The sequence below is a fragment of the Limanda limanda genome, chromosome 22 (genome assembly GCF_963576545.1).
Source record: "Limanda limanda chromosome 22, fLimLim1.1, whole genome shotgun sequence".
Classification (NCBI taxonomy): Eukaryota; Metazoa; Chordata; class Actinopteri; order Pleuronectiformes; family Pleuronectidae; genus Limanda; species Limanda limanda.
The window spans coordinates 2869582-2893263 of NC_083657.1; the positions used below are offsets into that span (position 1 = coordinate 2869582).

At 44.2% G+C, this 23682-nt stretch overlaps 1 protein-coding gene across 1 annotated transcript in view; it reads left to right on the forward strand.

Moving 5' to 3' along the window:
- hdac8 (histone deacetylase 8) overlaps window positions 1-22337 on the forward strand; it is a 27072-nt gene extending 4735 nt beyond the window's left edge. Inside the window, exons 4-11 of the mRNA XM_061066196.1 lie at window positions 815-956; window positions 1065-1177; window positions 1989-2066; window positions 2168-2276; window positions 2906-3078; window positions 4386-4480; window positions 15340-15445; window positions 22113-22337. Of these exons, the coding sequence (XP_060922179.1) occupies window positions 815-956; window positions 1065-1177; window positions 1989-2066; window positions 2168-2276; window positions 2906-3078; window positions 4386-4480; window positions 15340-15445; window positions 22113-22135 (839 nt within the window). The 3' untranslated portion in view covers window positions 22136-22337. The remainder of the gene's footprint in view (window positions 1-814; window positions 957-1064; window positions 1178-1988; window positions 2067-2167; window positions 2277-2905; window positions 3079-4385; window positions 4481-15339; window positions 15446-22112) is intronic.
- Window positions 22338-23682: the final 1345 nt, after the last annotated feature.

The window sequence follows — 23682 nt, forward strand, 5'->3', positions numbered from 1 at the left end:
CCTCCCTCCTCTCTCCTCCTCCTCTCTCCTCTCTCCTCTCTCCTCCTCCCCTCCTCCTCCCTCCTCTCTCCTCCTCCTCTGTCCTCTGTCCTCTGTCCTCTGTCCTCTGTCCTCTGTCCTCTGTCCTCTGTCCTCTGTCCTCTGTCCTCTGTCCTCTGTCCTCTGTCCTCTCTCCTGTCTCCTCTCTCCTCTCTCCTCTCCTCTGTCCTCTCTCCTCTCTCCTCTCTCCTCTCTCCTCTCTCCTCTCCTCTCTCCTCTCTCCTCTCTCCTCTCTCCTCTCTCCTCTCTCCTCTCTCCTCTCTCCTGTCTCCTCTCTCCTCTCTCCTCCTCCCCTCCTCCCTCCTCCCCCTCCACTGCTTCTTCTTCACATCCTCGGCTCATCCCTCATCCTGTCCTCTTCCTCCTTTTGTATTCCACACACCTTTCTCTCTCCCTCCGGTGCATCTCTCTCTCTCTCTCTCGTTGCAGGAGGCTCCACCTATTCCCTAGATTAAGATCTTTCTCTCTCTCTCTACTTCCACACTCCATTGTTTTCTATCCTTCACGCCCATTCTCTTCATTTCTGTCTTCCTCTCTTCATTGTTCTCTTCATTTCCCTTTTTTCATAAATGTACGTTTTAGGATATGTAAACAATATCTCCAGTATGTTACACTCTTATCAATATATGAGCTTCCTTTTTCTATCAGAGTATTTAAAATAACGGCCTCTATATAAAAAGGAACTGATTTCAAACCAGCATTGTGCACGTTTTTCTTTATTGTTTATTGTTTTATCATGTTTCTTTTCTCCTCTTGCCCTCCTGTGTTGCCCCAGGTTACGACTGTCCCGTGGTGGAGGGGATATTCGACTACGCGGCGTCAATAGGGGGCGCTACACTCACCGCAGCTCAGTGTCTGCTGGACCAAAAGTGTGAGGTGGCCATCAACTGGGCCGGGGGCTGGCACCACGCGAAGAAGTGAGGCAGCACCTTCACCCACAGATATCATATCATAGATCTGCGATTTGAGAACAAAGAATTTATGAAAGATAAATACTTTATTCTTTTTCCGTCTCTCTCCTCCAGGGACGAGGCGTCGGGTTTCTGCTACGTGAACGACGCCGTGTTGGGAATCCTCAAACTGAGGGAGAAGTATGAGCGAGTGCTTTACGTGGACGTTGACCTGCATCACGGAGATGGTACACAACACACACACACACACACAACACTCACACACATAGGGTTGCAAAGGGGCGGAACGTTGAGTTTCAAGCCTCCACTGTGCATTCCTCCATCACATGCACAGATAACTCCCAGCATGCTTCACTCTACAGCAGGGCTATTGAGGCCTGCTGTAGAGTGCAGGACTAGTCAGGTAAGTTTCCATGATATTACTGGGGAAATATATTAGCATGCTGATTGAGGATTGTTCATCTGTTCATCTAGACTATTTCCATTCATTTATCCATCAATTGTAAAATATGAGTACAGACGATTCCAATTGTTTGTCTAACTATTTATATCTCTGGCATTGCATTAGTGTTTTTTTACAGACTTTGTTCTCATCTTATTCTACAGAACAATGCCACGTGCACTATCTCATGTGTGGAGACATTTCACCTCATCCAATGTAGAAGGAAAGGCTGTGTACATTTGCAAATACTGTGCAAAGACCTATGTTAAGAATGACACAACGATGCAGAAGCATATAGTCAAGTGCCCAAAGTTTCCTCAGGGCTCAAATCAGCCTATGACACAACAAAATGTTTATATTTATGTCTGTATATGACAAGGTAAATACAGTTAGTATAAATTACCCACAACATTTCCAGTTTATTCCTATTAATTCCCGTTAATTCCTGTTAATTCCCATGGAAAGTTTCCAACTTTGAATATTCCCGGAATTTTGCAACCCTACACACACACAATACATACAGGCTTTAAAAGGTTTGTCATCATCTATCAACCGCCCTATAGCTTCTTTCTCTTCTCCTCCTCCTCTCTCTGCAGGTGTGGAAGACGCCTTCAGCTTCACCTCCAAAGTCATGACCGTCTCGCTGCACAAGTTCTCCCCTGGATTCTTCCCAGGTTTGTTTCTCGCCGATCTTAAATAGGAAACATGTTTTCTTTGTGATAATCTATCGAACGGAAACATGTAGTGAAAGATAAATGTGTGTGTGTGTGTTCAGGTACAGGAGACATGTGTGACACGGGGCTGGGGAAAGGACGCTGGTACGCCGTGAACGTCCCCCTGGAGGACGGCATCAAGGACGACAGATACTACCAGATCTTTACCAGGTGCACACACACACACACACACACACACATGCGGTGAAATATTGGAAATTCCCTCTGCAGCTCAGAGTCGACTTTGAAGAATTGTTTTCCTCGTGGACCCCTGAGGAGAAATCCTATGTCCCCTCCCCTCTCCTGACCACAGGGCCCCTCCCTGGAGGTCAAAGGTCTCGGTCAGTTATGGAACGCTCGCCTTGGAGCGGGCGCCAGTTTCAGGGTTTTTTGCTCAAGGGCACTTCAACAGGGGGGATTCCCTCCAACTCAGGTTTTCACAGCTGAAGTTTTTCTGTCCTTGGCTTTCACAGATTCCCATGAAAACCTCAAAGTAAAACACAGGACCAGATTTTACTGATTTAAGTAGTGAACAGTAAATATAATGCGGATTTCAAAAGTAATATTTGCTTTATTTGTAGTTTCTGAAGCCGTAAAACAAACTACATTTGTGCAAAAGAGAGTAGCCGTGGTAACCGAGCTGGAGAAGTAGAAGCACCAGATGGCGTTTCCTATGACTTAGATCTTTTAGCTTCATCTTTACTTTCACTCTGGTTTCATCATTTCCCAACTTGAACGTTACCTTGAGTCAACCGCCCTCTGATTGGTCCATCCTGTGTTTACCTCCACTTGTTGTGCAGTGTGATGCAGGAGGTGCGGGCGCAGTTCAACCCGGAGGCCGTGGTGATGCAGCTCGGCGCCGACACCATGGCGGGCGACCCCATGTGCTCCTTCAACATGACGCCGGTGGGGGTGGGCAAGTGTCTCCAGTACGTCCTGCAGTGGCAGCTCCCAACTCTGCTGCTGGGAGGAGGTACGGCTGTGATGTGTTGTGTGTGTTTGTGTGTTTGTGTGTTTGTGTGTGTGTGTGTTTGCATAGGTGTACGTTCATGTGTGTGAAAGGTTTTCATGAAAGGTCGACAATCATCTTTTATCTTGTTTGTTTTTGACTTTGAACGTCAGTGATTTACTCACATATCCACATTTACAGACGCACATACAGTACACACAATCACACACTCACACACACACACACGCAGACACACACCGTGCTCTGTTCCAGACCCTCAGCCCTCGGCCAGATGATAGCGACTAATTATACGACACAATGAAGCCATTTTACTCAACTACAATCCCACCTCTCTTCCTTTCTCTCCCTCCCTCTCTGTCCCATATACTTTCTCTTCATTACATCCTCCTATTTTTTGGGGGTTTTATATTGCTCCTCTTCATCCTTCATCCCTTTTTTATTCGTCTTTCCTGTGTCGATACACTTGAGCATCCAGTTTGTGGCGTTGAGTCCACGATTTGATCTTGACTTGAAGTTCTTCGATTCTCCTGTTCTGCATTAAAGTAAATTGTCGAACCCTCCGGAGTTTACAAGAAACCAAAAGCTGCAGTGGCACTGTTCGAACATTCCACTGTAATTTCCCCTTAATACCAAACTAACAGATTATTTTACGACTCTGCCTTAAAACCAAAAATATTCTGCCTTTTCTCTCAATGTTGGCAAATAAAATCCACCACAGAAAAGTTCCCTCCCTGAAGCACAAACTCAAGAGTTTCATAATCGTAGAACCAGAAGAAATCAGCATAAACAGAGGATATTGTATTAAAGAGTAAATGTCTTGTTTGAGCAGAATTGACAATAAAACAAGAATCTCATGGTTTTCAAACTCCCGGTCTCATGGGCTGAGGGAGAATTTCCTGAAAGTTGCTCTGTACACAAGGATCTTTGTTGTGTTGTGTTGTTTGTTTGTTTGTCAGCAGGATTATACAACAAACCCACGATACAGATTCCCAGGAAAAACACATGTCTCTAAATGTAGTTCTTTCTTCATCCTTCCACCAAGTTTCCTGGAAATCTGTTGTGTAGTTATTGTGTTATCCGGCTGACGACAAACAACACAGGTCCAAACTGAACCTCTTTGTAGAATCATAAATCACATCAGGTTTTTAGAATATTAGTTTTGTCCGTCTGACTTTGAGGAACTTTCCCGGCACTAAGCTGTGATCAGGAGAAGCGATGTTCAGTAGCTGCAGCTTGTAACCACATAATAACTCGCCTCTCTTAATCCTAACTCGCCCCCCCCCCCCCCCCCCCTCCTCCTCTCTCACCAGGAGGTTATAACCTGGCGAACACGGCTCGCTGCTGGACCTATCTGACCGCCGCGGTTCTGGGAAAGACCCTTTCCTCCGAGATACCAGACCACGAGGTGAAACAACACAAACCCGCTCTATTATGGCCGCAGCCACATTTACATATTCCCACATGAGTACAACTGTGCTCATTCATTGCACCGTCACACAAAAAAAGCCACAAAAAAACACACACACCCCCCTTGTGCTCGCCGTCTGCTGAGTCACTCCGACTAATCAAGGATGGCCGCCCACTTCTCAGTGAAGGGGTTTGTCTCCAGGTGTGTGTGTGTGTGTGTGTGTGTGTGTGTGTTTAGTGTGTGTGTGTGTGTGCGTTTGAATTGTAGTAGCGTTGACAATTTCTTTCCGTTGGCCTCATCTAGCACAGACCTTCACATCTCATCTTTTAGCAAGGTGAACTTTTATTTACAGATTTTAATATACTTTTTTTAGTCACTATAAGTTAAATAATTACTTGATTACTACTTTGGGAAATACTTTAAATTGACTTTCTGAATAAGATGAAGTTTCCTGTTTTAATCATAGACTGTAAATAAAGACGGACGACACAAAAAACAAACAAAAGTGAAGCCAAAGCGTATCCATCGCCCCCTGGTGGCTAGCTGCAGTATGCGTCATAAACCCAACCTCCTCCATGTTAGTTTTAGGTAGTTCTTCTCTCACTGATGTATGTTAAAATTTGGTTCTAATGATTTATATGATGATACAGGGGGAGACGTGTCATCCATCTTTATTTACAATCGTATGATGGAGACAAGTACACTACAGCATCCTAGAGATGTGTTGGTGTGTGTATGTGTGTGTGTGTGTGTGCGTGTGCGTGTGCGTTTGAATTGTAGTAGCGTTGACAATTTCTTTCCGTTGGCCTCATCTACCACAGACCTTCACATCTCATCTTTTAGCAAGGTGAACTTTCATTTACAGATTTTAATACACTTTTTTTAGTCACTATAAGTTAAATGATTACTTGATTACTTTGGGAAATACTTTAAATTGACTTTCTGAATAAGATGAAGTTTCCGGTTTTAACCATAGACTGTAAATAAAGAAGAAAGACACAAAAAACAAACAAAAGTGAAGCCAAAGCGTATCCATCGCCCCCTGGTGGCTAGCTGCAGTATGCGTCATAAACCCAACCTCCTCCATGTTAGTTTTAGGTAGTTCTTCTCACACTGATGTATGTTAAAGTTTGTTTATTATGATTTATATGATGATATAGAAGGCGAGACGTGTCATCCATCTTTATTTAAAATCGTATGATGGAGACAAGTACACTACAGCATCCTAGAGATGTGTTGGTGTGTGTATGTGTGTGTGTGTGTGCGTTTGAATTGTAGTAGCGTTGACAATTTCTTTCCGTTCGCCTCATCTACCACAGACCTTCACATTTCATCTTTTAGCAAGGTGAACTTTTATTTACTGTATTACAGATTTTAATACACTTTTTTTGTAACTTTAAGTTAAATAATTACTTGATTACTTTGGGAAATACTTTTAATTGACTTTCTGAATAAGATGAAGTTTCCTGTTTTAACCATAGACTGTAAATAAAGACGGACGACACAAAAAACAAACAATAGTGAAGCCAAAGCGTATCCATCGCCCCCTGGTGGCCAGCTGCAGTATGCGTCATAAACCCAACCTCCTCCATGTTAGTTAAAATACAAGCGAAATACATTTTTAGGTAATTTCAGGTAGTTCTTCTCACACTGATGGATGTTAAAGTTTGGTTCTAATGATTTATATGATGATATCGGGGGAGATGTGTCATCCATCTTTATTTAAAGTCATATGATGGAGACCAAGTAAACTACAGCAGCTTGGAGAACGGTGGAGATTTAAAAGTTCCTGATTCTCCAGATGAAAGTGACCTCGGAGGAATGATTAAGAAAAGAGGAGATGGACGTTATGAGCTCACGTACAGTAGCTTATCTGACGGGGGGGGGGGGGGGACACAAGTTTCTCTCTGCAGGTTTGATTTAGTGAGGCAGGAAAATGTCCCGGTAATTTGTGTTTGTGAAAGAACTGTCATGTGAGCGCTCTTCATTCTGTGAAGCAGTAAATCAAACAGGTATCCGTCCATCTGTCTCTGCCGCTCGGATATTCACTCACACACAAAGAGGCTCTTTCTCCAGCAGCTGATTTTTTAGACCTTGTCTTGGTCAAATGTAATGAATAGCTGTGTGTATCTGTGTGTGTGTGTGTGTCTGTGTGTGTGTGTGTGTGTTCTGACCGTGATGAAGGTGCCTCTTGTTTCTCCTCGTCAGCGTCCAATGGCCCTAAATAGCCTTTGACCTCATTAAGAAGCACTCATTGAAAACAAAGCAACTATCAGTGCGGGCAGCTGCCACAGAGGATGATGATGAGGGGACGCACACACAACACACACACACAAAACACACACACACTCACGTTTAAACAAACACCTTTCTAAGTGCCCATTCACTTTTTTATTTTTATTTGTGTTCAAAAGACTTATTTTGAAGGTCAATTTCCTCCTGAAGTCGTAGTATTGCACAGCTATATGTGCGTGTTTGTGTGTTTGAGTGTGTGTTTGAGTGTGTGTGTGTTTGAGTGTGTGTGTCTGGGCTCTGTCTGTGCCCGTTGTGCTCGATAAGAGGGGCATTTATCCATGATGACCAAGCAAAGCTGAAGTTCCAGCAACATGGGGAACAAAAACTACCTTTGTACCCGTGTGTGTGTGTCTGTTTGTGTGTGTCTGTCTGTGTGTGTGTGTGTGTGAGTGTGTGTGTGTGTGTGTCTGTGTGTGTGTGTCCACCCTTGTGCTTTACTGTAGACAAAAACCCAGATGCCTACAAACCTTCACTTTAGTCAGATAATCAACTGGGCTCTTGTTTGATTTTGTGTATATATATATTTTTAGTATTGTAGTCATATGATAAAATGGAGAAAACACCTGGAGATTTAATAATAGTGAAATAGATTTGTTTCAAACATCCATCTACTCAAATTTTCCCGATATTGATCCCAAACAAATCTGGTTTGATTTGTTCTAAATGTGTTTTTACTCAATCTCGTCTTTTTTCTGAGTATCCAAAACTTTTTGACGTCTACTTGGCAAATATGTCTAAAATTAGTATTTCTAAAAACACAGCCATCACTCAGAGTTGCCCAGTCACATCAACAATAGTTCTGTAATATTCCCTTGATTACCAGACAAAATACGACTCTGCAGATAACCCACACAATGGCCGTGCTCCCGTCACACACATTCTCAGTGGAAGACACGCAATCTTAACAAAACACAAGTCAACGTGTCTTTTGTAGCTGGAGCTGCCAGGTTGAAAGTCATTAACCCTCGCCGATAACTTGTATTGTGTGTCGGTGGTTTGCTGATACGCGTTTGACCCCCCCATTGTGTGCTGGTGGTCCAGCCCAGGGGCGGGACTGGGACAATGGTTCAGGCCCGGGAGTTTGATTCCTTTCCAGCCCGCTCTCTTCACCCAGGAGAACCAGACCCGGGGTTTCACCGGTTAACTTTGATTTGTTGGTGTAACCGTTACCAGGCTGGTAAACAAGTCCGACCTCTGACGTCAATACACGGGAATTCATATATATTGGGTTGTTAAAAAAGCTCAAATGATCTCAAATGATTTTATTTATATATTTCTGAGAATGATTTTCCATGCTCATAAGGCAGCGGTGCAGCTGTGAGGTTTAATAACAGGGTTTGGTAAACATCCAGTTCTGCCCATCTGCCTTTCTTTAATAATTCAACCTGCACCTCCCTCCTCCTCCTCTTCCTGCTCTTCCTCCTCCTCCTCCTCCTCCTCCTCCTCCTCCTCCTCCTCCTCCTCCTCCTCCTCCTCCTCCTCCTCCTCCTCCTCTTCCTCCTCTTCCTCCTCCTCCTCCTCCTCCTCCTCCTCCTCCTCCTCCTCCTCCTCCTCCTCCTCCTCCTCCTCCTCCTCCTCTCTCCTCTCTCCTCTCTCCTGTCTCCTCTCTCCTGTCTCCTGTCTCCTGTCTCCTGTCTCCTGTCTCCTGTCTCCTGTCTCCTCTCTCCTCTGTCCTCTCCCCTCTCTCCTGTCTCCTGTCTCCTGTCTCCTGTCTCCTCTCTCCTCTGTCCTCTCCCCTCTCTCCTCTGTCCTGTCTCCTGTCTCCTGTCTCCTGTCTCCTGTCTCCTGTATCCTCTCTCCTGTATCCTCTCTCCTCTCTCCTCTCTCCTCTCTCCTCTCTCCTGTCTCCTGTCTCCTGTCTCCTGTCTCCTGTCTCCTGTGTCCTGTCTCCTCTCTCCTCTCTCCTCTCTCCTCTCTCCTCTCTCCTCTCTCCTCTCTCCTCTCTCCTCTCTCCTCTCTCCTCTCTCCTGTCTTCTCTCTCCTCTCTCTTCTCTCCTGTCTCCTGTCTCCTGTCTCCTGTCTCCTGTCTCCTGTCTCCTGTCTCCTGTCTCCTGTCTTCTCTCTCCTCTCTCTTCTCTCCTGTCTCCTGTGTCCTGTGTCCTGTCTCCTGTCTCCTCTCTCCTGTCTCCTGTCTCCTCTCTCCTCTCTCCTCTCTCCTCTCTCCTCTCTCCTCTCTCCTCTCTCCTCTCTCCTCTCTCCTCTCTCCTCTCTCCTGTCTCCTCTCTCCTCTCTCCTGTATCCTCTCTCCTCTCTCCTCTCTCCTCTCTCCTCCCTCCTCCCTCCTCCCTCCTCTCTCCTGTATCCTCTGTCCTCTCTCCTCTCTCCTGTCTCCTCTCTCCTGTCTCCTGTCTCCTGTCTCCTGTCTCCTGTCTCCTGTCTCCTGTCTCCTGTCTCCTGTCTCCTGTCTCCTGTCTCCTGTCTCCTGTCTCCTGTCTCCTGTCTCCTGTCTCCTCTCTCCTCTCTCCTGTATCCTCTCTCCTCTCTCCTCTCTCCTATCTCCTCTCTCCTCCCTCCTCTCTCCTGTATCCTCTGTCCTCTCTCCTCTCTCCTGTCTCCTCTCTCCTGTCTCCTGTCTCCTGTCTCCTGTCTCCTGTCTCCTGTCTCCTGTCTCCTGTCTCCTGTCTCCTCTCTCCTCTCTCCTCTCTCCTGTCTCCTGTCTCCTGTCTCCTGTCTCCTGTCTCCTCTCTCCTCTCTCCTGTATCCTCTCTCCTCTCTCCTCTCTCCTCTCTCCTCCCTCCTCTCTCCTGTATCCTCTGTCCTCTGTCCTCTCTCCTCTCTCCTCTCTCCTCTCTCCTCTCTCCTCTCTCCTCTCTCCTCTCTCCTCTCTCCTCTCTCCTCTCTCCTCTCTCCTCTCTCCTCTCTCCTGTCTCCTGTATCCTCTGTCCTGTCTCCTCTCTCCTCTCTCCTGTCTCCTGTCTCCTGTCTCCTGTATCCTCTGTCCTGTCTCCTCTCTCCTCTCTCCTCTCTCCTGTCTCCTCTCTCCTGTCTCCTGTATCCTCTGTCCTGTCTCCTCTCTCCTCTCTCCTCTCTCCTGTCTCCTGTCTCCTTCCTCCTTCCTCCTCCTCCTCCTCCTCCTTCTCCTTCTCCTCCTCCTCCTCCTCTCCTCCTCCTCCTCCTCCTCTTCCTCTTCCTCTTCCTCCTCCTCCTCCTCCTCCTCCTCCTCCTCCTCCTCCTCCTCCTCCTCCTCCTCCTCCTCCTCCTCCTCCTCCTCCTCCTCCTCCTCCTCCTCCTCCTCCTTCTCCTCCTCCTCCTCCTCCTCCTCCTCCTCCTCCTCCTCCTCCTCCTCCTCCTCCTCCTCTTCCTCCCTGGTCACTTCCCAGCAGCTGAGTTCCTTCCAGCCGAGCTGTGGTTCGGTGAAAACAAACCACAGATCCAAAACTTCCTGCGGCCGCCCCCCCGCTGCCTCATGGGCAAAACACGCATCGACCAGATTCTCAGAACCGGCTCAGATCCAGATTTCACCTTCCCATCTTTCTCTTCTTCACTCTCTGAAACTATGACCTCTTATTGTGGAGATATGGACAGTGACTGCTCTCCTCTCCACTTCTGTTACTGTACAAACTGATGGTTATTCTGCAGTTAGATGTGAAACTGCTTATTGGAAACAGGTAGAAACCACAATCTTTACCTCGTGGTAACGCAACGGACGTACACACAAGTGTGTGTCTCCGAGCCGCACAGGAAGGGAGGACGTCTCTGGTCCCATGTCCCAGATTGGCAGCAGGGAAGCGTCCCGCCCCTCTACTTCCTCTTTTCCTGTCTGCAGCCACTTCCTGTCCTGCCCCTCGCCGGAGTCACCGGCTCAATCACCGGAAACCTCACCGGCGTGGAGTGTGTGTGTCTGTGTGTGTGTGTGTGTGTTCAGACATGCGAAAATTTGTCTGTTTACAAAATGACACAGAAAAATGATTTCTGAAGTAATAGAACGCTTGCTGACTTCAATGCTGCTTTCCCCTCTAACTTTATAATATTGTATTTTACAATTAAATGTAGATAGCCTGTTATATATTTGAAGACCAATGTCGTCTGTATGAATATGAGAATGAAAGAACAAGGAAATGTTTGGACAATCTGAAGTGGTGCATAGCTGTTAATATTGAGGTTATATAATATATAGTAATTGTTGATTTTCAATCATAATTAATGACGTCTGTAAGTACACACTTAAATATATTTCCCATATTAAAACACTCATTCTCGCCAGAAGTGCCTTTTGAGTACTTAATGCTTTATGTACTAATTTCTAGATTATTTCTGATTATTAATTGATTACAGATTCTCTTCCATAGAAAAATCCAGATATTTGACTGATTTAGATTTTCTGGTGAATATTGCGACTCACAAACAGGAAGTTGAACGGGTCAGCTTCCTGCTCGGTTTCCCTTCAGGGACTCGTGTCTCTGTTGTGTCTCTGAACGTTGTCGTGTCTGAAGTTCATGAACCGACTTGATCCCAGAAGATGGAACCAGTGTTCAGTTTAAATTATTATCATATCATTATCACAAATTATCATTTTAAACCCACTGTCCTTGTGTCTGTTATACATTTCAAATATCCTACAAATGCTAAATATGGAGTATAGTTTCTTAAAGGGACTAAAATACTGTACAGTTGAGAAAATATGGACTGATGAAAAGTCAGGCAGGGTGGGAGAGGGATTGTGTGTGTGTGTGTGTGTGTGTGTCTGTGTGTGTGTGATTCGGGCATGGAGCCGTTTTTCTTCTTTCTCTCCTTGTTGAAAACATTTATGCGATAGCGGCGTGATCGCAGACGGAGTGCGTTTGTTTTGTCCGAGACGTTTTCCCCCCCCGCTGTGCAGCTCAGTGTCCTTCATCATCCTGCTGGTCACTGTGAAAACAAACACACAACACTGTCCACAGATGGACACACGAACACACACTCTGACACACGTGTTTTGCCTTAAATCCACATGAACCTGAACTTGTTTACATGATGGTGTATTGGTATCAGAACTAGTTTTACTCTCTAATATCAGCGTCCTCCTCCAGAAATCCATGTTTTTCAGGCTGTAGTTCAAACAGTACAAGTCAAATAAGGATAAATATTTCTTCTTACAGTGTTTCCAAACTTATTTGAACTCTGTCTGAAGTTGAAAAACATTAATAACATTGATGCACACACACACACACACGGGCAGCTCTCAGAGTCCAGGGCCGTGTTTCTCATACAAACCGGCTCGTTCCAGCAGTGAGTGATAGGCCGAGGGTCCGAGTTAAACAAGCAGAGACCCTTCAGTATTTATCTCTGGAGCCGGTCAGCTGTGTTTTCTGTCTCGTGACCTTGTCCAGGTGATGATGACGATGCTGCCTCACCCGGCCTCGGCTGATGTCCTTCGTTTATCAGTTATCTCTGTGGACAGAGTTTCAGGAATAATAATAAGAATGTTAGAGATATTGTAGGAAAACCAGTATTTCCTCTCGGAGTGTCTGCTCCTCTGTTTTCCTCTCTTCCTCTGTCTCTCCGCTCCCCATGGTCATCCAAGGCAAACAAGCAGGCAGCAGGAGATTGTGTGTGTGTGTGTGATTTGTGTGTGTGTGTGTGTGTGTGTGTGATTTGTGTGTGTGTGTGTGTTGCTGGACAGCAGGAGACAGAGCACTGGGTTCATGGGAATACATAGCGGGTGTGCTGGTGCATTTGTGTTAACTACTCTCCTGTTGAGCTCAGTTGAGACCGGAGGTTAAGACACAAAAACTCATCGGAGTTAATTGGAAACAGACACACACATTACAACAGAGCCTTACCTTTTGTACAAACCCATGCACAATAACACAATAACACAAAAACACACATGTACGCTCATCAACCTTTTATTTCCTACCAAAGATCTGCCAATCAAAGTTCTTGGCAAAGCTTCCTCTCTCGTAAACTCTGCTCGACATCATCAAACAAACGCACAACCGGCCAAGTTGAACTTCACCGTGCAGGTTCTTTCACCTGCTACACAAACAGACTGATTCCTCATGAACTCAGCTACACAATGATGTTAGTTACATGTTCTTAGTCCTATTTGTTTCCATGCACTATTCCTACTGAACATCCAACCATCAGAAGGTTCCTATGTGCCTCCTGCAGTCTGGGTTCTGCACGGATTATAAAAGTCAGTTCGACCTTCTCTGTGTGACACACAACTGTGATTGTCGCAGCTGATATTTATCTAAACTATCTGTAGCACCAGCATCAGTCCCCCCCCCCCCCCCCCCCCCCTCTGACTCACACACCCATAGGCTCAGGGCTGTTCAACAAAGACAGAGTAGCCTTTGTCTTTCAAGTAAACATAAGTATTCTCCTCCTCGTGCACGTTGGCTCGGCTCAGCTGTGTGTACATCTGCTCGAGCCTGTGTGTGTGTGTGTGTGTGTGTGTCTGTGTGTGTGTGTTTGTGTGTGTGTGTGTGTTTGTGTGTGTGTGTGTGTGTGTGTGTCGCCCACAGACCTTCTGAAGTCCTCTCTAGTGACACAAATTCAAATGTTCCATGGAATCGTGGGTAGAAGTTATTACAGCATGTTTTCAGAATCAGTTCGCCCAATCTATCTATTAATCTAATAATCCCTCATTTCATACGCGGGTTTCCATCGTGTGTAACGTTCAAGAAAAACAGGTCGCGACCCCGGGTTCTTTTCTTCAGAGCTTTAAAATCTTTAAAGCCACATCTCCTGCTCTGGTGTCATCGCAATTACATCATGTGGTGGAATCTATGGGGAGAACTCACAACCCTCTGCAGAAGAAGACAATGACCCTCAGTCGAAAGCTCAGAAAAAAGCCTGGGTTCTTTTCATGGCCGGTTCCGAACAGGTGAACATGTGATGATCATGGACTCGGGTTCCTGAGCTGGTTCTGCTGAGTCATCGGAGTCCAGAGCTTTCAAAACACCCGCCGCATATGCACTGACGCACTTGTGGTCCAAACCCGGCCACTGAGTTTGTTTTGCTCCTCGTGGCACCGACTCACGACCAATTCCCCAGAAATGCATTCTTTCATCTGACGTGCGCTGGTTTTCACTTCTGCCTGAACCCACTCGCTGGGTTTCCACCTGTTTTTCTTTTTCCGTGTTGGCTGGTTCTGTTTTCGTGGAATTGGGCCGACGCTGCCAGGAGCCTTCGGTATTTTGCTGAAATCATCTCAGACTTATTTATTCAAGTTGGTGAGGGCCCGGGCCGTCTCAGTGGAGGTTGGACTGATTTGTGGTTTCGTCTTCTGGGCTCCGCGTTGCAGTTTCTTCTCTTCACGTGAACCAGACTTGACTGTCTCATACACTCGTTTGTGTTCATGCAACTTTCAAGACAACACACAGAGTTCAGGGGATATAAAGAACATGTGTCTCGACGTTCATGCTTCCCAGAGGATGAATGAGTTCAGTGAATCCCTTGACTTTCCTGGTCCTGGTTAAATCAGAATTAGGTGTGTAGCTTAAATAAATGTATATAATGCACAATATAGTGAATAAATCAGTAAAATATAAAAGTGGATTTGTGGGTCAAGCAGAGGGGAAACGAGTTTGTTGCTCGATATTCAGAAAGTTTGGTTTGATTTCTTTATTTCCCCTCGTTTTTCGGTGTATTCCCCTTTTTTCTTTTTGAGGAATGATCCGTGAAAGCCTGAGTAAACATTCATCATCAGTCAGTTTCCCAGTCGGATTCTTCAAAGTCCAAAAACGGATTCCGATATTTTCCAGGAAAGCAGCTGCATTCTTTCAAAAAAGAAAAGAAAGAAAAAAACAGACAAAGAGGAGAAAGTGTTCTCTGGCGCTCGGCTGCAGCGACTCTGTGCAGATGTGAACGTTTGACTGAGAGAAATTAAACGTTATTTCATAATCCAATCTGTAGCTCCCAAGTAGTTCACACGAGGCCAGAGGTCTTTGTTAGAAAACGGGGTTTTATTTCCAGGTCGAACCAACCCGTGAGAACTGGGTTTAGAGAGAAAAATAAATGAAAATAAATACAAATTCACAATATGCAAATGTCCGTTTTTACAGCAGCACAACAGGTGTTACATTACACCAAAAAACACTTCACACACACCTCACATACAGCCCGCAGCTCAATATTAACTTGCACATTTACAAACTTAACTTACATAAACATATTCACAACTTTACATAGTATGCAAATCACTATCACGCACCACCATGCAATTGAAAGCAACACAATAAAATCGTTCACATTCTTCTTAGATATAAATAAATGATAAACATACCTCGTCCACTGCTTACTACTTGAGGGAATCTTATCTTATTGCTTGTCCTTTATAGTTTTTTCTTCTTCTTCTTATGTGCTTTTACTTTTAACTTTAATTTATAGCTTATTGATTGTGCTGCTTCTTTCGCGCTGTTTGGCTAGGTACGTCGCTTAAAGGTGTGGTGTAGGAAACATATGACGGCGGCAATTAGTTCCGCCCCAGTGCCATTATAACCAGTAGGAACCAAAAACGGGAGGTTAACCAACTAAACAAACTGCCAATGTGCGGCAGTTACACAATCCATCTAAATGTGTTTGTAATGATTTATTTGTGACTAATCTCTTCCTCTCTTTCTGTGTGTGTTTAGTTTTTTACCAAATACGGACCCGACTACTCGCTGGAGATCAGCCCGAGCTGCCGACCGGACCGGAACGACACCAAACACCTGGACCAGGTCCTCGGCACCATCAGAGGTGTGTGTGTGTCTGTGTGTGTGTGTGGATGGGTGTGATGTGGATGCACAGGTGTGGTTGAGGGCGTGGTGTGTAAACAGTTGTGTGTGTCTGTTGGTGTGCGACTCTCTGAACCATCTCTCACCTAAAGCCCTTTTGTCCCCGGCTCTTTATTAACTGTGGTTTCCCGCTCTGCTCTCGTCCGTGCGGCTTGTTCCTCTTCTTCTTCTTTTTGTTTGTTCTCGTCCTTGTGGTTCTTAACAGCCGTTTGTGTGTGTGTGTGTGTGTGTGTGTGAGTATTGTGTCGACCCGGCTCTTTTTACCCACAAGCCCCCTTGACCCGATTCGGGGTCTCTCCACACATGTGGTGTTTTCTATTTTTGCAGCATTGTGTTTCTATACGTTCCCTTCATGTTTGTGTGTTCTCCTGCGAGCGAGTGTCTCCGGCTCTTTGGAGTTCTGCGCTGACAGCCAGACGAGACCCGACCGACCGGGTGAATCTGAGGCGAAGGGTTCGAGCGGCGGGAGAGAGAGAGCGAGTGGATGTGAGGTCGGGAGCTCGCCGCAAAGAGAAACAAGCGTGAAGCTCGGCGCTCGGTGGAGTTCACGCCCGGAACATCAAACCCGGCTCAGCCCAGTTTCCAGAGAAGTAGGAAATCTGTTTTGGTGCAGACGTGTGATAGATAGATAGATAGATAGATGGATAGATGGATGGATGGATGGATGGATGGATGGATGGATGGATGGATGGATGGATGGATGGATGGATGGATGGATGGATGGATGGATGGATGGATGGATGGATGGATGGATGGATGGATGGATGGATGGATGGATGGATGGATGGATGGATGGATGGATAGATAGATATATTGACAGATCGATAGATATATTGACAGATAGATAGATAGATAGATAGATAGATAGATAGATAGATAGATAGATAGATAGATAGATAGATAGATAGATAGATAGATAGATAGATAGATAGATAGATAGATAGATAGATTACTTTATTCATCCCAGAAGGGAAATTAAGTCGTACATATATATTTGAATACAATAAAATACAATACAATAGAATAAAATAAGAAATATTGAGGTAGAAAGAATAAAAAAACAAAAGCACAAGATAAAATAAAATAAAATAGGTAGATAAGGTGCAGTGGCAAGATGATGGTAATAGTACTGATGATATGATGGTAATGTTATTGTTAGACAGTAGAAGCAACAGTAAATATAATAGTAATAGTAATATAATGATAATAATTATAACATGTACACATGTATAAATATGTGTATATAGACTTATGTATACAAAGAATATACAGAGAGTATGATACAATATATGATATATAGTAGAGGTATGAATATAAGTATTTGACTATACAATAGGTAATATAATATACTATGAGTGTAAGAATATGTAGACAGAGTGTTCGCCACAGGCCCAAAGGAAACACTTCTTCCTTTTCTTTAGAATCAGGCCCTTTTTTAAAAAGTGCGTCAGCGTTGCTACGGTAACACCTGCCTGCCACTCGACCACTCCGGGGCTTTCAAGGGCCTGAAACTGTTTGGAAAACGCTCGCCTTCACTTCCTCATTGCTTCTTATCAGTCGCTCGATTCGCTGTCGACACGTCAGAGTTCCATCTCGTCCGCTTCTCATTTCCATCCTCGTGCGTCGGGGGTTTGAAAACCAACTGTGGAGTCGCCTCTGCTTCCTGTTTGCCTCGGACGCACAACTGCAAACTCCCACAACAATTCTATCGTGAATTCAGTGACAGAATAAAACTATAAAGGTGGGATTTGTTGTTTTCAAATGTGTTTACCGGAGAGGAAGTTTTCAAATCTCCACTTTAACGGTGGAAGCTGCTGCTCGGACTCAATTAGCAACCGAAGCTTTGTGGATTCAAACAGAACAAGTCGTTGCACCGCAGCGAATCACAACAAGAGCCGTGTTGGAAGCTGGGTCGGGTTTATCCAAACAGCATTAAGCTCCGCCCTCTGAAAAAACTCCAGGTCGCATCAAATCAGAGGAACAGGACTTCTCTCTTTTCTTTTCTTTTCTGCTGGCTCGCGTTAAATCATCACAACCAGAGTCATACGGCTTCTATTAGGGCCGACAGACGGATGAACAAACGGACGGATGGAGGGAGGGAATAGAAGGAGGAGGAGGGATGAGAAATGAAACGCAGACACTCCTGTCGTTTATCAGATCTCTCGTTCTCTTTCTTCCCTTTGCTCGTTCAGACTCAGCTGTCGACTGCTCGTTAGGGAAGGATTCATGTTTTAATTGAAGTTCATCGTTAAGATGATTCAACGTGACTCTTTGTTTTCATCAGACTCTTACATATAATATATTTACAGTATGTGAATCCGGGGGACTTTTTTCTTTCTTGTCCTTCTCCCACTGAAGTTTCCATCCTGCTCTCGACCTGTCACGTCTGTTCAACGTCCTCTCTCTCTTTTCTCCTTTCTCTCTCTTTCTCTTCCACCTCCGTCTTGTCAGAAACCACTTTTCACCAGAACGTGGTTGTGTCACCGAGCGTTTCAACAAGAACGTGACAGCATTAGGGTTTTAAAGGCCGTGGAGTCAACGTACGTGTCTTTTTGTGTCTGCCTGCGATTAAGAGAAAGATCCACATGTCTGCTAACTCCACTAATGCAGACACACACACACACACACACACTCACAGACTCACATGCACACACCTCTAGGCAAACATATCCACATGACCTCATCGGGCTGGATAAGTGTTTTTCTGGGTTTGGAAGTGCTGCTCTGCTTATAAACATTGGTTTCCCCGAGAAACTGGGCAGTGTGAGGGTTTGTATGTTTGCGTGCATTTGTGCAAGTGTGTGTTTGCACGTGTGTGTGTGTGTGTTTGTGTCCACATCTGCTCTGTCTGCTGGCTCGTATGAACTGTAACGTTTTGAATCTTCAACTTCTAATCCCCCTCAAAGTCCTTTCTCTTCTTCCCATCGTGGTTCAGCATGTGTGATGTCTCGGAGCCAGATGTTGAACTCGCTGTGACGATTAAAGCAGAGTACGCAATTTTTTAAACGATGCAGGACAGAAGTGATATGAAATCTGCCATCTTGCACTGTTGAAGTAATTTAATTTACAGCTAACGTGGCCACGGTTGACTTATTCACATGTATGTTAACGACAGATGGTTTGGCGTGTGGCAGCTTCCGTGTTTGAACGTTAGCACCGATGCTAACGGTCGGTGGCGCCGGATGAAAAGTCGCCGTGTCACCAACTCCCAGTCGATCCAGTTCAGTTCAGTTCAGATCATAAAAGTCCGGCTTTTATTGTTGTTCCGACATAAACTGTCCAGTTAGTGTGTTTGTGAGACTGAACTCATTACAGCCACTGGGACGAGCATTAAAACCTCGAGACGATTCAGAAGCACAAGAGCCAGTGAGCTTTATGGATCTTTAAATGTTCATTTTAGGGAGTTACTCACTCTTTCCTTTTGTTTCTCTCAGTCCCTCTCACACACACACACACACACACACAGACACACACACACACTGGGGCTTGTAAAACGTCAGTATTAATTAAAATGTGATTTTTATTCAGGGATTGTCCGAGGCGACAGCAGCTGTTTGTGTATTCACTGTCCTCTGTTTACGAGGCTCTGCTAGTGTGATTTCCCCTGGGCCTGTGTGTGTGACTCTGTGTGTGTCTGTTGGTGTGTGTGTGTAAACTGCCAGCCGTTACTGTGTGATTGTATCTTATATTATCTGTGTGTGTCAGCAGGGAAATACTGCAGCATCTTTACATCCTTCCAGCTTTTGCACGTTAATTCTTCCTTGTGATGACATGTCCCACCCACACACACACACACACACACACACACACACTCTAACACACACAAACACACACACTCTGACACACACACACCTTCACAGGGTCCTAATTTACATCTGACGCAAAGCAGCACCAGGCCACTGTGTGTAGTCACTGTGAGTTTCAGACCGACACTGTTCTCATTTCCAGGTCCAGCGCCCACGTTGTTTAAATATCAGATGCAAAGAGGTCCGGCTCATTGTCGGGGGGGCTGCTACCTCAGTCAACCAATCTATTGTCTTGTGTTTTATTCATTAATATTTGTTTGTTTTGGGCCCTTTGCTCTCATTGAGAGGACACCTGGAACCCGGAGGTGACACAGGGATTGGTTAATTGCTTGTTCCACCTTCAACACACAGAAGATTCTTTAACAGATGAAGAACACGTTTCTGAACAATGCAGCTCATTCAGCGACCTGGTTTCCCAGAATTTGCTCCTGAGTTCAGTTATAGATCATTTAATTAGAGCCACTCAGTAGTAACAGACATTTTCACTAATTTCTCAGATGTATTTAAATGAAAGAAAGTTAAAAATCAAACCCCTGGATCCTCCTTGTGTCAAAATCCTCGACTTAATGTAACTGGTTCTTTCTCTTTCATGGAAATCTGTTCAGTAGTTTGTGTGTCATCCTGCTGACAAACACACAAATGGACCCGGGGGTGGGGGGGAAACACAACCTCTCGCCTTTCACACAAAGATTTACAAGCAGGACACACAACGCTGTGATGGATGAAGTTCTGCAGGTTGTAAATATCCGCGGTCGCTCGTCACTTCGGCAAAATTCCCCATCGTCCACATCTGGAAAGGAAAGAGAAGTGAGAGAGTGGATTCAGGGGGCGAGCAAGAAGAAAGATGATATTTCTACATCAGTAGTTTGTTGTTAGAAATTAGTTTCAGGTTTTCAAACTCTCAGGTTTATGTCAGATTGTTTGTTTGATCCGACCTCTGATCCCAAAAACCCTAAATCTTCAGTTTACAATGATTCAAAACACGTTTAAAGAATCTAAAACTTTTTATTGATCTGATTCTTCCTCGGCTCATCAGAAGAGTTTGGTTATTAAAACACATTTCTGTCTGTTGACTTATTGTTTGAACAGCTGAAAACTGCATTACATTGCATTTTGCATTTCACTTTTTACTTCACTTTTTATATCTTTTATCTTTTTTTATATTTTTATATAGATATTTTTATGTCTAAATTAATGCTACCTTGTATAAATATTAGAAAAAGTGAGTAAATAAGAAGTAAATAGTGAGTAAATATATATTGTTTTTTTTATTATTATTATTGTTTTTCTCATTTGTGGTGTATTTATTGTGTTTTTATGTTTCTATGTTCATTGTTTGCACCAATAACCAGAGCAGATTCCAGGTCGGTGTAAACCTACTTGACAATAAATACCTTCTGATTCTGATTCTGATTGAAAAAAGTAAAAGTACCCACCAAAAATTCAACTTAAGTAAAAGTAAAATTACCCATTTCAAAAACTACTCAAAAAATTACAAAGTACACAAAAAAACGACTCAATTACAGTAACGTGAGTAAATGTAATTCGTTACTTTACACCTCTGCTTTTAAGAATCTAAAACTATGTATTGATCTGTTTCCTGCTCGGCTCATCAGAAGTGTTTGGTTATTAAACACATTTCTGTCTGTTGACTTATTATTACATTACATATCATTTAATTTAGCTGACGCTTTTATCCAAAGCGACTCACAATAAGTGCAACAACCCCGAGGGAACAAACCAAGAACAACAAGAATCAAGAAAGTACAATTTCTTCAAAAATAAAGCAAAACTACAAAATGCTATTAGTAAGTGCCATTTAAGTGCTAAAATTTTTTAGTATTTTTATTTTATTTTTTATTCAAGACTTATTGGTTGAACAGTTGAAAACAGACAGAAGAAGCGAGGGATGAGTCAGAAGAAAAGAAAGTTACACAACAAGTTTGTCCTGAGATAAAAGTTCATGTTTAAATAAATATAGATATTTTTAAGTAAATATCCCCGGGGCTGTTTTCCTGTCGGGAGCCAACTTCCTCTTTTCCTGTTTTCATCTCACATCGTGATTCTCTGAAACTTTTCCTCTCGTTGCCGTAGAAACAGAAACTGCCTTGTCAGCGCCTCTCTCTCTCTCTCTCTCTCTCCTCCGGGTGGAGATAACGTGTTTTGTCAACTGTCGGCCGTTAAACTGCCGTCAGATAAAAAACCTGAAGAGACGAAAACCAAGAAACTAAAAACACACAGTGAAGTGTTGAAGCTCTTCTGTTGTCACGGCAGCAGAACATGACTCAGCACACAGACCCACAATGGCCGAGCGACAGGACATCCTCCCTCACTGCCTCAGAGGAGGGCAATAACTCATCCAACCCAAGTGTGTGTGTCTGTGTGTGTCTGTGTGTGTGTGCAACATGTTTATTTTTCACAAGCAGGCAATTTAACATAACAATAGACCCACAAAGAGGCTTTGTTGCATCGTTACATAGAAAGTAAACCGACGACTAGACTTTTTAATGAGGCTATTGTGTCGGCTCGTGTGTGCGTGGGTGTGTGTGTGCGCTCTTTGTGTTACTTAACGTTGTCGTTTCCATACTGATCCTGTATTTGCATTGTCTCGTGTCACTGCTTCCATCTTGTGTTTGTTTTTTCCTGTTCATTTGTGTATTTGTCCTTGTTTTGTTTCCCACTTATAATGTTTCTTCCTCCCTGTTTGTGTGTGTGTGTGAAGGGGGGGGGGGGCTGGGTGTTGCTAGTTGTGTACATGTGTGTTATAACATGTGTGTTCACCCCCCCAAACCTCTCATTTCTCTCTCTTTCTCTTGTTTACAGGGAATTTAAAGAATGTGGTTTAGGAGCCGGCGGACTCGGCCTCCTCTACAAACACACACACACACCATCACACATTCAGACACACAAACACACACCATGTTTCCAACCCAGGTCGACGCTCGGTGGCTCTAATGAAGACAACATGGAGCGGACCCCTTCGGCCCCCGAGGCGACGGAGGGATGGAGGCAGCGAGAGGAAAACATGAGCCGAGTGTTTCCAGAGGATAACAGTTTAATAAGGGGGGGGGGGGGTGATGTGGTCGCTGTTTTTAATCCTGTGTTTTTTGTTTTGTGTTTTTCGAGAAGCTACAGTTTGTGCGTTTCCTGTGAACACGAGAGAGTTTCTACAGTTCTCGGTGAGGTTATGTAAACCTGAATTACATTTGAACCTAAATGGAAGAAACAGATTTCTTCAGGTGTCCGGTTCCACGGTCACCCCGGTGCTGCTGTGATTTCAACCCCCCCGAGGACCCATAAGCGCTAAAACAGACATAAAACCAAACACCCCCCTCTCTGGGTTTCTGAGCCCGTCTGGAAAAGTCCTGAAAAGCATCGGAGACGTCCAGAGTCTCTTTCGAAAGTTTACAAACAAACGGTTCTGGAGAAGTTTTGGAATAAAAAAACAGCCGGTTGCAGATTTTAAAGTTTTATTTGCTCGGTCTCGTTGTTTTGACCCCCGAGCAACAATCTGCAAATTAAACATCTGGAGCCAGTTTGGAATTTTAAATGGAAGAAATGTTGGGAAGGTTAAAAAAGTTCCACAGACAGACAATAACAGAAGGATTAAGAGAGAGAGAGAGAGAGTCAGGAGCTGATGCTGGTTCAACTAAACAACTTTAAATGACAAATATCTCAGAAGTAAAGTACACAATAAAGTACACAACTGTGTGAATCACACACCGGCCTTTCATCTGTCTTTGATGTTTCCAACTCAATCAGCACTATATGGTCAAAAGCTCCAGAGAAAGTTACTAAGTGGATCTTGAGTAAATCCTGAATCTGTTATTGTTACTGTTCAATATTCAAATCTCAATAACTGTTTCTGTTTTTGTATTTTTTTTGTATTTTTTGTTCTTGCACGTTTCTTTTTTAAATAAGTATAAAGACTAAAGGAAAATCCCGTCTCTTGGAAACTTGGTATCAAACAAAAACCTTTAAAAAGTTAAATTCCCTTTGTGTTTGATTCTCTTTATGTGTATTTGACAAAACTCCATCTGTCAATCGACCAATTTTTTTATAAACCCGCTGCAGATAAACGTTCAATCCTCAATATTTCAGGAAGTGAAAGGTTTGATCTCATAACTTTGACATGTTTTATGCGTTTGTTTTCCGTCCGAGTGGTTTTGATGTGCACGACCACGGACACTTGTTGAAATAAAAGCCGGGACGGCGTGTTGTTGTCGTGTGTCTCCTCCGTGTTCCAACACGTGATTTATGTTTCTTAATAGAGGCTTTAATGGGGCCGGCGTTTGAAAGAGGAACCACAAATGTCAGCCAGGTTCCTTTAGAAGTGATGTTCCCCAAATTAATGGCCTGGAAATTCACACCAAATGTAGGAGTCGCCCCTCGA